The sequence below is a fragment of the Pristis pectinata genome, chromosome 26, assembly GCF_009764475.1.
Source record: "Pristis pectinata isolate sPriPec2 chromosome 26, sPriPec2.1.pri, whole genome shotgun sequence".
In the NCBI taxonomy this organism is placed as follows: domain Eukaryota; kingdom Metazoa; phylum Chordata; class Chondrichthyes; order Rhinopristiformes; family Pristidae; genus Pristis; species Pristis pectinata.
This window is the reverse complement of record NC_067430.1, coordinates 8,994,261-9,009,154: the sequence shown is the minus strand read 5'-3', so window position 1 is coordinate 9,009,154 and position 14,894 is coordinate 8,994,261. Positions and strand designations below refer to the sequence as shown.

The 14,894-nt window shown below is 36.4% G+C and overlaps 1 protein-coding gene across 1 annotated transcript in view; it reads left to right on the top strand.

Annotated features, from left to right (window-relative positions):
- Positions 1-14,894, top strand: part of LOC127583306 (eukaryotic translation initiation factor 4 gamma 3-like) — a 266,563-nt gene that overhangs the window by 170,238 nt on the left and 81,431 nt on the right. The window contains 2 exon segments of the mRNA XM_052039146.1: positions 2,003-2,041; positions 4,561-5,298. Coding sequence (XP_051895106.1) covers positions 2,003-2,041; positions 4,561-5,298 — 777 coding nt within the window.

The window sequence follows — 14,894 nt, the reverse complement described above, 5'->3', positions numbered from 1 at the left end:
GAGGGTATAGTAGCTTTTAAAAAAATTTCTAATCTGCAAATATTGAAAAAAGTGTGATCTAGGCAAATTGTATTTGTTAGACAATTGTTCAAAAGATGAAAAACAGTTATCAATGAATAAATCACGAAAACATACTATTCCCTTCCTTTTCCATATGGAAAAAGTTGAGTCAACTCTGGATGGATGAAAGAAAAAATTAGATTGAATGGGACTTGACAAGTTAAATTTATTCAATCCAAAAAATTCACGAAATTGAAACCATATTTGTATTGTATGTTTAACAACTGGGTTAATCATATGTTTACTTAATTTGGTAAGTGCAAAAGGGAGTGAAGCTCCTAAAATAGAAACTAATGAAAATTCAAGTACTAATTGGTGCTCAAGGTATACCCATTTGGGGCATTGAATTACATCTGAATCTTGTATCCAAAAAATTAATTATCTGATATTAATTGCCCAATAATATAATCTCAAGTTAGGCAGGGCCATACCACCATCCTTTTTTAGTTTTTGTAAATATTTCTTTCTTAACCTTGGGTTTTTATTCTGCCAAATATATGAAAGAATTTTAGAATCTATAGTGTCAGTAAAAGATTTTGGGACAAAAGTTGGAATTGCTTGAAATAAATATAAAAATTTTGGTAAAGTGTTCATCTTAACCGCATTAATTCAGCCTACCAATGATAAAGACAGTGGGGACCACTTAGTAAATAATTGTTTAACATGGTCAATTAACAATGCCTTAAGTATCTATTGCCCATTTGTTTATGTTTATATCAGCAGTTGGATTATTTAGTGCTTGATAACAGTTATATTATTTTGAAAAATTAGCAGAAAGAATCATGGGAGTGTATGCCCATTATTTCACAGTAATAATTGCAAGATGTTAGCACTTCAGTGACTTTATTGGGAGCCCCCAGTGAACTGGCATCAACAATTAGCCTTGGTTATTTTTAAATGCACAGGTTTAACACAGAAGGGAATGTGCTGCCAGTAAGTTATTGTCCTGATGCTTCAAAGACAGATTTCTTTCAGAACATGAAAACCTGCCCATTTTGTTCCATTTATCGAGGACCATTTGCAATTCCTTTGACAAAACTGTCCAGATAGTATTCCTCGTATTCCCTCTTTATAAACTTTAAAAAAAATACTTGAACTGTGTGAACATCTGTTGAAGATTAAAGAGAATACTGTGGTCAATTAAGTAGAGGAATGACAGAACGAGGCTTTCATACAGTGGAATGTGATGAAAATCATTGACCAAGAAAAAGGCAGTGCAGGTTATTATTTTGTTTGAGGCATGATTATTGTCCCTTCTCCCTTGAACCTTTTCTGTTAGTTTTCAGAAATACTGTTTTGAGAGAGTTGGTATCTCTACTCCAGTTTTGCCCATAATGGAAAGTATTGGGGTGAAATGTATTGGCTTTAATTATGATTACATTGTCTTGAATCAACTGCCTGTACTTTGTTGTGACCAATTCTTGTTTTATCTAGATTCTTGAATTTAGCTGATCATTTTAAATGTTTAGATGCAATTATTCATTAATTTAAAATTAGATTAGCCATTCATTTGAATTAAGCAACATAAGTTATGGAATGCAAAGATAAAACAAAATTAGCAGTTTTAGTAAAGCAGCTTTGAATTCAAAATAGTGAAGTGAACTACAGATATTAGTGATTATGTAAGAAAGGTTCATGGAGTAAGGAAGCATTATGCAGATGACGTGCTTTAATCAGCTGTATACTACCAGTGAAATGTAGTCTAAATTCCTTAGAGAAAAAAATTGGAAATTTTGATATACTTCCAACACAGACATGATAAGTAGTTTTCTTTGAAAATTTTGTTTTATTGAAGTACTTTTAGTTGCCTGTTTTAAACATCTGGAGTTGTATATGCAATGTTTTCTACGAAGGGACCAATAAACTTAAATACAAAATAGAATTTCCTATAATTACAAGTTCAGGCATGGTACATGCCATAAAATGTTTCTATTTATTTCAGTGGAGCGAACTGAAGCTGCTATTACAAAACTGAAACCAGGTATGGAACAAATATAATTAAGAATTTACTGCAAAATGAAACGAAGTAATGTGTTTCAACTTGGTACTATGACCATGCAACTTCAAATGTGCACTTCTGAAGAAGGGATATTTAACTGAGTGATTAAGCAAAGAAAAGTGACAGTTTTTTTCTGCCTATTGCATGATGAAAATAGAATATCCTAATGTTCCATGCTTAATTATGATATTTACTATGCTGTTACTGAAAGCATAGGTTTGATTTTAATTATTATATTGTTACTTTATTTTGGAAATGTGTTCAGAATTCCTTCATACTTTTGATCCACTGATTTAAATTTTGCTTTGTGATATGACATTCATAAGACAACAGCACTAACAAGCCCTTCGGCCCACCATGTCTGCACTGAACAGGATGCCAATCTAAACTAATCCCACCTACCTGCACGTGGTCTGCATCTCTCTCTTCCCTGCCCGTTCATGTGTCTTGTCTAAGTGCCTCGTAAATGTTGCTGTCGTTTCTGCTTCTACCACCTCTTCTGACAACTTATTCCAGGCACCTACCACATTCTGTAAAAAAAAACTTGTCTTGCATATCTTCATGACTGCCATGACTTTCTCATCCTAGTTTTTTTCCCCTGCCCTTGGACCTCTCCATTTTCTAATATCTTTCAGTCCCTCCAGAAACTCTGTATGCAAATCAGAATGTAATGTGTTCAGGTTTGCTGATGATGCAAAGCTTGGTGGGGAAGTGAAGGCTTTGAATCTGCAAAAAGACATACAGGTTAAGTGATTGGGCAAAGTGGTGGCAAATGGATCACTATGTGAGAGGTTGTTCATTTCCTTCTGAAGAATTTAAAATAAAAAGCATTTTATATGGTGAGAAACCAATGAATGCTTGTGTACAGAGATTTAGGTATGGTAGTGCAGGAAATGCAGAAAATAAATGTGCAGGTACAGAAAGCATTTAGATAAACAACTGGTATGTTTGCCTTTGTCGCAAAAGGGATTGTGATCAAGTTTAAGAACATCTTGCTGAGATTATATGGAGCTTTGGTGAGACCAAATTAGAAGTTCTGCATTTTTGGTTTCTGGATTTAAAGAATTGTCTTGGAGTCAGTGCAATGTTGATTTACAAGATTGATTGCATGTTGTCCTATGAGGGGGAAAAATGAGAATGATTGCTCCTTACTTAAATTTAGAAAAGTGAAAGGTTTTTACTTAAATAAACAATATCCTGATAAGGAATGCTGAGAAGCTCTTGCCTCAAGTTGCAGAATTCAACTCGTGATGCAATGAAATATCTTTCTGTAGTGCACAGTAAATTTGTAGAATTCTCTGTCTCAGGACTGCAGATGCTCAGTGGTTGAGTATATTTGTGGATGAGATCAATTGATTTTTGATCACTGAAAAGATGTGGGGATGCAGTGATCAGGTAGGAAAGTTGACTTGATACACAGAGTTTGCCACTGTTTTATTGCGTGGTCTCCTCTACTTGTACACCCCTTTAACCCGCCATTGATGAGCTTACTTTTACCTAAGTACACTGAAGCTTTCTGAACTTTTCCATTTAACCTGTTTCACCTCTCTTTTTAGAGCCCTGCATGAAACCTATCTGTGTCTATTGCCCCACATAATATGGCACATTTAATTTGGTGTCAATTTAGTTTATTACGCTCCATTAGAGCATCAACAGATGATTTCTTATGTTGAAGGGCAATATACATACAAATTATTGAGTGTAGAGACATGTTGAATCTGGAAAAAATGCTGGATCTATTAAGTGTTCTTTAGATATGTATACTCTACTATTTAAAAATCATTTACTGTTTCCAATTTAACATTTTGCAATGCGTTGTTTAAGTATTATCTGATTTTATTTAAATTTCAGTTACTTTTAATACACTTAACATCACTTAGATGGTCGCTCATAGCTTACATGAAATTGTGGAACATGAATAACACTTTCCAATACAATGTAAATGAAAAGCTCACGTTAAGACAAGCAAATTGTGCTGTGACTACAACCTGTAAAGTAAAGGTTGCAGTGCTTTCTCACTTCTACATGACAATATGTATTTAATAATTATTTTACAATGCTTTAGCTAGTGTCATTTACCAAATTCCTCAGTTTGTAGAGTATTTTTAAAGAGAAGACATTTATAGCGACATTTCATCTTTATTGCAGCCTGAGGATTGACTTGTACAGGTTGCTTTTATAAAAGGATTTTGATAGATTCCATGACCATTAAATTCCTTTTCAAGCTTTTGTCCTTTAAACAGAAGTATGTGGACCTAGGTCGACATCGCAATTAAAAAATTTAGTGCAGGCCACATTAAGAATTGAGTTATTAATTGATGAACTTTTTTTATTTTCTGGGTTTTAACCGTGCATAGCTATATTTCTGTCAGGTTCTTGGAAAGGGTGACATGTAATTGTTATGTTTTATCAAATTAGTAATTTGTTTACATTAAGGTATAAACTTTGTGTAAACATTTGGTATGCTTACTGAAATAAACTCCCCTCTTTTGCTCATACAGAAGAAAAACCAAAGCAGGAACCACCAGTGAAAAGTTCTACCACTGATGTTAGAACAGAAATTGTTGAAGAAAAGAAGGAGATTGATGGAGAACCTTCTGTTACAGTCCCTTTGCAAGAAGAGGAGGAGGAGGAGGAGGAGGAGGAGGAGGAGGAAGTGGTGGAAGAGGAGGTGGTGGAGGAAGAGGAGGCCTTAGTGGAACATGTTTCTAGTAATGCTGTTTTCCCAACTATGGATTCTACTGAAGAATCTGGAACATCCATTTCCAATGAGGAGAAGAAACTTGCACCTAGCGTACATTTGCACACAGAGGTGGAAGATGATAAACAAAAAGAACAGGACATCGAAGAGCTACCCGAAGAAACAACTGTTGCTCCATTTGATGAAACCACAGTACCTTGTACTGTTGTCACAACTAAAGAACTGAATGGCATTGCAGGCCAGGAAATAACGCAAAGCACTTTGGAAGGTGTTTCACAAGACTTTCCATTGTCTCCCAATGTTGAGATTGCAGATAATCTTAGGACAGAAATAGAGGCGGAGATGACGCTTTCTTCTGTTGGTTATTCAACCAGTCTGGAGGTTGCAGCAGAGGAAGATGACAGTGAGGAAGTGCCTGTTAATGATGACAAAGATGAAGATGTGGAAAGCAAGGAATCTGTGGAAGTTGAGGAGAAAGAGGTAGAGGAAAGTGAATCACAACAATTAAACTCCAAAAAAAGCCCCGAGATTGTGTATGGTAGGTTTTCATTGAATAAGACTGTCTGTATAATATCAGATCTTTATGTAAAAAAAAATTGTTTTAGTGTAATGTCATTCTCTTTTAGATATGAGTGTTTTTATTTTCTTCAAAATTTTTCCCACTGAGAATATTTTTGAAGGCTTTTCAGCTTAAAAACTATGTTAGTACTGTGGCAGACTTCAGATAATAGTTTTGCTTTCATTACTTTCAAACACCCATACAGTTATTACAATGGTGAACCAATTATCTGGGTATTATTATCCTATTCATTATCCCAATATTGATCTTTTCTCCCCCCATTCCAACAGAAAACCAAACTGATACAAAGGTGGCTATATACTGAGTGCCAATGAAAACTGATTTCTTAATACAAGACAGTGAAGAAATTACTTCCATAAACTTTTAAGGTTATCCAACATGCAAAATCAATTTAATAAGCAATGGAGTCATGTAAATCACAAAAGGTCTTGGTTCAATCTCCGATCTGTCCTTAATTAGCTGATTGTGCCCAAGATGTTAAGGATTCAAAATTGGACTCAAAAGTGCCTATGTTTGAGGGAAGGAAATTGGTAATGATTGCACGGTACTACTTTAAAAAGATATGAGAGAGTAGAATCAGGCTGAGCTATGTCATTCCTTGTGTCTGAATTACCCACTAATGATTTCTGCTCAATTTCATACATAAATAATATATACAGTTACTAGCAACAATTGCCACCAAGGTATTAGTTCCTTTAGGGTTGAAAGATTGTCTTGTGTGTTGATGGAGTTGAGAATGATTTGCTTTCTCCCTCATCAGCCCAGCGTTGCTGTACTACCCCTCATGAGATCGTCCAGAGTCTAGATGAAGTATCTCCCATAGCCTTTTTGTTCACAACAAACTTCTGCAAACAGCAAATGATAATGATCAGATTATGTTTCTGTGATCTTATTGAAGAGTTGCATATTGTCCCTAGATCACCGAAGAGAACACCTCTGTTTTTAACAGTAGTGACTGTGGAACTTCTTTACATTCACCTGAGAGGGAAGCCTGGGCTTCAGTGTAATGTCCCTTCCACAACAAGGGCTTCTCCGACAGTGGAGCGCTCTCTGAGTGGTAGAAATGTAAAACGTCGGGCTGTATTGTGGAATTTATCTCAGGTGGGATTTTAATCCTCAGTTCTGCAGTGAGAGCTGCTGTTGCTCTAATGCACTGCTGTTGCTCTAATGCACTATCTTGGTGTGCATTTGAACGAGTTTATCCAGCTCGCTGCAGCACAGACCTGCACAGTGGTGTTCCACAGGGATCTGTTCTGGGACCCCTGCCCTTTGTGGGTTTTTTTGCAGAGGTTGTGGGGGCAGATACATTAGGGACATTTAAGAGACTCTTAGATAGACACATGAATGAAAGAAAAATAGGGGGCTATGTGGGAGGGAAGGGTTAGATAGATCTTAGAGCAGGATAAAATATCAGCACAACATTGTGGGCCGAAGGGCCTGTATGGTGCTGTAGTGTTCTATGTTCTAAAGATGACTAGATGTTTTAAGAAGTATGTGTTTATTTCAAACAGGATTTTTAATCTCATGAAAGTTTTGGCTATTTTCTGAATTAACTTTGTGAATTTGTTCTAAATTCAAGATGAAGAACCATCTTCAGTGCTCAACTAGATCAAATTAATATCATAACAGAATTTTTTGGGATCTTTCTACTAATTGCCATGATTTGAGTATTTATAGTTATTTAATAGTATGTGAAGCATGCTGATCTCAATAGGTTACAGTCATGAAGCTTCACTTCTTTAAAAAGGGTAGTCTGTGGAAATCTGAATAAAGAATTAAAATTACTAGTTTTAAACAAGTACTTCATATGAGAAGATTTTCATTTGGAACAAAAGTAATGTATTACTGGACAATATTAGACATCATGACCACATTTGATCAAATTGCAAAGACTCTGCTAACTTTTGGAATCCATAATTAATCAGTGTTTAAAAACGCATGACAACTGATGCACTTGAGCAAGAAAAAAATTGATGGAAATCTGCTGAAAGATGTGGAGAAAGAGTGGGGATCTGAATATGAAATACCTGGCAAACGCAAGTAGAGGAGTAGGACAGTGGTGCTTTGGATTTTCTAAGAGTGCAGAGTGCTGCAACAATTAGCAACTTGTACTGGTCCATGCTTTGATTGCAGTTTGAGGCTGTGTGTAATTTTTGAACAGCTTTTAATAGAGCAAAATGTATTGTGTTTTATTAAAGCTGCAAGGTATCGCCAGAATTATAACAGAAGTGTAGACTTGTGTTTAATGTTGTGAAGAATTTGATAGGGTGAATATGAAATCAGTATATCTTTATATTTGGAAGTCATTGGTGAAAGTTTATATATTTAATATTTCTACTCGTATGAAAAAGGAAGTTGAGAGAAATTTCTTTGTGTGGGGAGTTAATGGAGCATATAAGACTTTGCCACAGCTTGTAGTTGGGGCATCCTTTAATGGAAAGCATTAAAGGATAGAAAAGCCGGTGGGATTAATAGAGAGCCTGAAAAGATATATGCTAAATGGCCGCCTTTGTTGAAAGCTTATATTGTCCTATGGTACTGTACTGCAACTTCCAGAGAAATAAGAAAATATTTTTGAATGACTAATTATTGCTAGAAGTCTGATGTCAAGAAAAAGAAAATGATTATCAAGTAAGTCATGGAGTCAAGCAGCAGGAAAAATTAGCCTTCAGCCTACCTAGTCCATGCTGACCATCGAGCACCCGTTTACACTATGTCCCATTTTATTCTCCCCAAATTCCCATCAACTCTCCCATTTTCTGCCACTCATCTGCAAACAAGGGGCAATTTACAATGATCAGCTACCAACCAATGTCTTTGGGTTGTGGGAAGAAATGCACACGGTTGTGGGAAAACCCCACGTAGACAGCACCAGAGGTTGGGATTGAACCTGGGTCACTCGGACTGAGGCAGCAATTTGCCACCTACTCTGTTTGAAATAATTGCACATCTCATTGGATGCGTGTGTTCATGCACTTGAACATGTTGCCGTATGTAGTTTCCAATTACATGATTTTCACTTGATGCTGGCATTTTTAATCACTGAATGAAGGTAACCTTCTTGCGCTGTTGAGGTTAACCTGTCTCATCAGCAGTGCAGACATCAGTAATACATTTGTCCAACGAACGAATACTATCGAATGAACAATATCACTCTTTGAGTATCCCGACTACATAATAGGAAAATGGCCACGGGTGAATGCTGTGTAGCACTACAAGCCTGTTCCTCCATTCAACTAAATCATGGCTGATTTGTGACCTAACTCGAGGTTCCCACATTTTTGTTTATATATTGCTTACAAACTTTAATAAAAAGTGTTTGTATTGTGCTTATCTATAATTTCACTGGAAGGGGGCTCTTGTTATAATCATTGTATTGTGTAGTTTCTATTGTAATGCTGAAAGTTGGGCAATATTTCTTTCAAAAGGAGCCATTTGTTTGTATCCTGTACAGTTGCTGTTTCTTTTTAAACTTCTCTTATGCATGTTCAGGATGGAGAAAAATAAACTAAGTTAATAATATCAGTCTTGTCGCTGGGTCTCAGAAAGGCTGAGGACTCCACAGATCATTGTTTGTCTTCTGTGTTATCCCTTTCTTCATCCCAAGAACAGGGCAATGATTACTTTATCAGAACCAATAATTTCCTGTAGATGGCTCATGTACTGACTGAGGTATAGATTATTGTGGCAAATATCAGTAAGAGTTTGAGGTTTGTAGCTTTTTAAAACTATGGAGAAAAAAGTGTAATTTTAATTTGTTCTGCCTTTTTAAAAAGTACAGTTCCTTATATGACTTGCCAGTTTTAACTAAGGTTTTAATGTTCCATTCTACTCATTTTGGCGACAAAATTCATAAATTGGACTTGTAGCTGATTTAGATACTTTGAGAACCGGTAACAGACTTACAGTATATAGGAATCTTGAATGTCAAGTATAATATAAATAAATGCAAAGGAATCTCCTGTATTTCTTTGCCTTGATTTAGAAGATTAATATAATAACACACTTTAATCCAGAATTTCCAGGACTTGGGTGCTGAACTAACAAGATTTTCTGGGCTACTGAGTTATTTCTGCTAGTACTCCAAAACGTCTAAGTTACTCTTTTTTTAAGATGTTACACAATAGGATAATACATTTTCTAGTGATCCCGGTGAGCTTTAAGGGAGTGCAGGCAGACAGAATCCAGGTGAGTTTCAAGGGAGTGTAGGAATCAGCGTCTGGTGAGGCAGATCCAAAGCATCAGAATTTCTAAGTAGATGCAGAATTATCGGAGTTTTACTGCAGTAACATCTGAGACATGTTAGAGTTTGCACTAGATAGGAGCATACAAATCCAGCATTTAATAAACTGAAACTGAAAGGTAATTTCATTATGGGGATGATAAAATGAACAGAAGTTGGGTATCATAATGTAGTGTAGGATATGGGTGCTTTGTGAATTATAAGAAACCTAACCAGGCAAAGATGAAAGAGAATCTAAATCCTGGCTTTGGGTAAAATTGGAATGAAATTTTGTCTGTGTGCAGGATACTTGGAAATAAAAGGAACAAATGTGGAAGGTGTCTTTATTTCGGACAGTGCTTTGCAGACATGCTCTTAATCAGTTTTGGAAGTGAGGTGTTTCTGGGCATTCCCTAATCTGGATTTGATTGCCCAGTTAAGTAAGAAGAAACTAACAATTAGATTGCAGAAAAAATTATAGAATTGGCAAAAAAAAAGGGGGTGGGGGGACCTGTGGGATATGCCTGTATGTATTTTAACTAAGTGTGCTACTTTAGTTTGTTTAATTTGTTTACCAGGTGTACTGTGTGCTTTTCTCATTAATGATTTTCTTGCTAGTTACTGTGTCCCAAATAGCAATGCTGCAGAGGGAATGTGCGTGGTTTACTTACTGAATTTAACACATTTGTGTTTGGTCTGCACAGGAGTTGTAAGTCAATCCTGTGAGTTAACCGATGATGGTGGTCCAAGTGCTTTGCATGGGTAGTTGAAATAGTGATTTATATTGCACTTACTTGGAAACTTGTCAAAACCAGAAGATATCCACTTAGAGAAGTAAAATGTATCATGGATACAATTTGTGCAAAGTCAAGCCTGAAAAGAAGCACCTGAGTTGCACTCTCAGTTGTTTTTAGATCATTTTCTGAAATTGCTGGTTGTATTCTTTTCACTCCAGATACAGCAGCATGTAATTGGTATAAATGTTTCTTTCTCCCTCAGCAGGGTCACTGTAATCCTGACAGTGAAGTGGAATTATTGCCAGCCCATCAATAAATTTCAGGGTTTTTTTATGTGACAATAATATCTTTATCTCCAAAGCTATTGCTCATTGTGCTACTGCACTTAGCTGTTTTGTTGGGAGCAAGGGGGCACTTTTTATGTGTCTTGATGAATTTCTGAATTGATTTATGCTTCATCATTATTTTCTATAACCAAATGGAGCTTGCAGACAATTTCAGCAATTGTTTTAAAGATTAGTTGCTTTATCTCATGATGAGGTGAAAGTTTTAACCTTTAGTTTTAGACACGGCTGCTGTATTGTCAAAATTGTGCTTTTTTTTCCACAAGTATTTCAAGTTGTGTAATAGCCATCAGACATTGTGCTTCTTATTTGACACGAGCTGCCTGTAAAATTAGAGTAGGTCAGTACATTTGCTGTATTGGATCAGTGCTAAATGTCTGATTTGAGAATGTATCTGCAAGTATGATGTAGTTTGATATTACATTATTAGAATTTAAGTAGTGGCGATAACATACAGATCTGAAGAGAACATTGAGTATTTTGTATCATCTTCATATGTTCTTTACCCTAAAATTTTGTGCATTCAAATTCCTAGAGTATGAATCAAAGGCAAAACACGCTTCAAAACTGTTTGATTTAACTGCTTTTTGTGAATGTTGAGAACTTTTAATTCTAAAAGTAACTTGATGGCCTTTTAAAGTAGCATCACTAAAGTAGCAATGGTGTTGATTTGAATGTTTTGTTCTGAGTGCAGTATTCATGTCAATGCACTATAGTAACAACTCTGACTTGTAATGTTGTTATGGTGCCCAGTTACTTCAGCCTCCTTCCCTCAATTTTTTGATGGTTAGTTTACTAATGCTTAGGAATTTAGAAATGGTATCATTGCTGAATTACTGTGTCACGTCAGCTGACATAGTTGGTAGCATTTCGGTCTCATCAGGGTTGTAGGTTCAAGCTTCAGTCCAGTGACTTGAACACAAAAAGGGTGAACTGCTGAATGACATTATTAAACCAAAGTTTCATTTGTTTTACAGGTAGCCAGGAATGATCTCATGACACTATTTTAAAGAACTTAATGTGGTTATTCCCATGACTTGATCAATATTTATTTAACCAACATCACTGAAAGACAAATTATCTTCATGCTATCTAATTGCATATGGTTAAAGCTAGCTCTGTATAAATTAGCTACCATATTTTTTATAACAATGATTACATTTCAGAGGTATTACATGTAAAGCACTTTGCCAGGTGTAAAAACTGTGGAGGATTTTTAATAATTCTGAAGCATTTAAACAAAAAACCAAAAAATAACTAAATTATTGGAAAAGTTAAAATTAGTTAGCTGAAAATGTTTAAAAATAATTTAGTATATTAAATTAAATCAAAGTAATGAAAAGGAAACAAATTTGCCTTCCCCTTTGCTTTATATCGATGGTCTTACAGTCCAGACAATTGCCTGACACAAATGCTGGGGATATAGCAAGGTGGAAGTCCATTGGTGGAGTGAACTGACAGATTTGACATCCTGAATATCTCAGGAAGCTTATGATGTCCATGTTTGACAACACTAGCAGAAATCTTAGACTTGTCTATTCTGGATCTCCAGAATTTACCAGCCCAGGAAAATTGCTTTTTCCTCTTGTCTAATGCTATTCTTTTTTTTTAGCCAACTAAACTCGAGATGGAATACTGAATCAGTGAAGGAGCACTATACTGAAGGGTGACATATTTTGTCACATACTTAACAGCTTCAGCATTTGATGTGGTTGTTAAATGCTGCAGCTATCCAGTATGAATGTGCTTGGATGAATTATACCGTCTTCTATTAATATTTAATGTCAATCTTCCTCCATAGATTTCAGCTTCAAACTGCTTAAAATGGAGGAAGTTCCTGCAGGGAGTAATTGTGCTTCACTTTTGATCTTGCCAAAAATATAGTCTGAGTTCCCAATTCTTGTACCTCTGATTCTATTATGTAAGCAGAAAGAATGTAATAGAAGCAGGAGTAGACCCTTCAGCCCTTTGAGCATGCTCTGCTATTTGATAAGATTATAGCTGATTGTTATCTTCAGTGCCACTTTCTTGTACTGACCCCATATACCTAGATTCTCTTAATATCCAAAAATCGGTCATTCTCTGTTTTAAATATATTCAGCACTGGATCTTCTGCGGCCTCTTCTGTAGAAAATTACAGCAGTTGACCACCTGTTGGGTGGAAAAAAAATGTCTTCAAAACTCTGCTGATTGGTTGACCCCTTATTTTGAGACACATACCCTATTTCTAGATATCCTGGACAGGGAAACATCCCTGTATCTATACTGTGAAGCCTTTAGAGTTTTGTACACTTATGAGATCACCTCTAAGTTCTGAGGAATGTCGGGTTAATATACTTAGGAGAGTTAAGGTACTTTGCTATTAAAACAGAAAATGTTGGAAACGCTCAGATCTTAAGTTTCTTTTTGCACAGATGCTGCCTGACGTGCTGAGTGTTTTTAGCATTTTCTGTTTTTATTTCAGACTTCCAGCATCTGCAGTTGTTTTTTATTTTCATTTCAGGTTTTTAGCTTTTTTGGATGCTCTTAGAATTATTGTAATGAATGAAGCTTAAAATTGGTCATGAATTTAGATTCCTAATCTCTTTGTTGAAATTTTTTGTTATAAGTAAAAGTACTTCTTCCAGAAGTGGTGTCCTTTTTGAAATGCATTCATGTACAGGTCCTCCCCAGGTTACAAATGCCCGACAGAGAGACCCCATACGTATGAACAAACGTTTGGGAGACCGGTGGGATGGATGGCATTTGGATTTTCTGGTTCCTGCAGGGCTGTAAGCACCTTCTGGTGGGTGGGAGTGGGGCATTACTGCATGCTTTCTATCCCCACCCTCCACCCCCCGAGCTGTAACAGTTGGGGTCTGGATCGAGCTGAGCAGAGCAGTTGAGCGGACTCATTGGCTTACACACTGAGTCAGAGAGGCTAACTGGTGGCCACTGTTCCCTCACCTGCTTGCTCTCCTGTCACAGCTGTTTGTGATCTTGTCCCATACACTTTTTGTTCACTTCTGACTTACGAACAGTTATTGGGAACAGAACCCTGTCATAATCTGGCAACTGCCTGTAATAAGGTGGCTCAAATTCAGAGGACTGGAATTAGCATATAGTATGATGATCAAGCCCAAGGAGCGGTTTTATGCCAAATAATCTAATAATCCCTAGCTTGCTAGTCATGTTCCCCATCGTAACATTTAACTTAATCTAGAAACTGAAGCATAACATGCTTTTTTTTCTTGAGGGATGCTGCTAGTATTCTAAATTCTAGTCTAATCAAACGTTGGAGACACAAGACACTGCAGATGCTGGAATCTGGAGCCCAAAAAAACAAACACTCTAAAGACTCAGTGGGTCAGGCAGCATCTGTGGAGCAAAATGAACAGTCGACGTATTGGGTTGAGACCTTTCATCTGGACTGAGACAGTTGACTTTTCAGGTTGGACCTGTCATCTGGACCAGTCCAGATGAAGGGTCTCGACCCGAATCATCGACTGTCCATTTCCCTCCACAGATGTTGCCTGACCCACTGAGTTCCTCCAGCATTTTCTTTTTTTTTTGTGGTAATCAAATGGTATTCTTTGTAAGAGATTAGCAGTTAAGTATCCGTCCAACTTTTATTGCTTGTGTTCAAACTGTTGGAAAAGTCTCAATCATTTTGATTGTGATTAGGAAAGAATGTAGCAAATCATGGCCACAAGCCTCTCAATCAGGGCATTAAGGATGTGCAAAATTCTAACTCCTTCACTCTGGTTACCATTGTTCTTGGTTTTTTTTGAGTCTAATACAACAATATTCATTTTTAAAAAAAATTTTGGCCTTGCGTTTGTGTTCAAAAACACCCTCTGGTCCAACACGATTTAATTTACTTGCTAGGACTGGGGGATCTGTTCATAATTGTGGCAAACAAAAGACTGGTGTTGTGCTCTAAATACATAAATTATGGAAGTGTTGAAGAATATGTTGCCTATCATATTGGAAGCTAAGTGCAGAGGCAGTGTTACTTCACTTTGTTAATGGTTTCAGCAATTAGCTTTTACATTTTTGTCTGTTACCTGTAAATGTCTTGCATAATCGAGTTGTATACTTACCCATCACTGGTGATATGGTAGCCACTTTCTGTATCTAAATATAGACATATTACAGCATTGCCTGGAATTGTTGTCGCCAATAATTTTTTTGATGCTAATTGCTTCAATTTCCTTTGCTTTTGTTTCATATTTTTTGTACATTTTGACATGCATTCTTCAGATGCCCTAT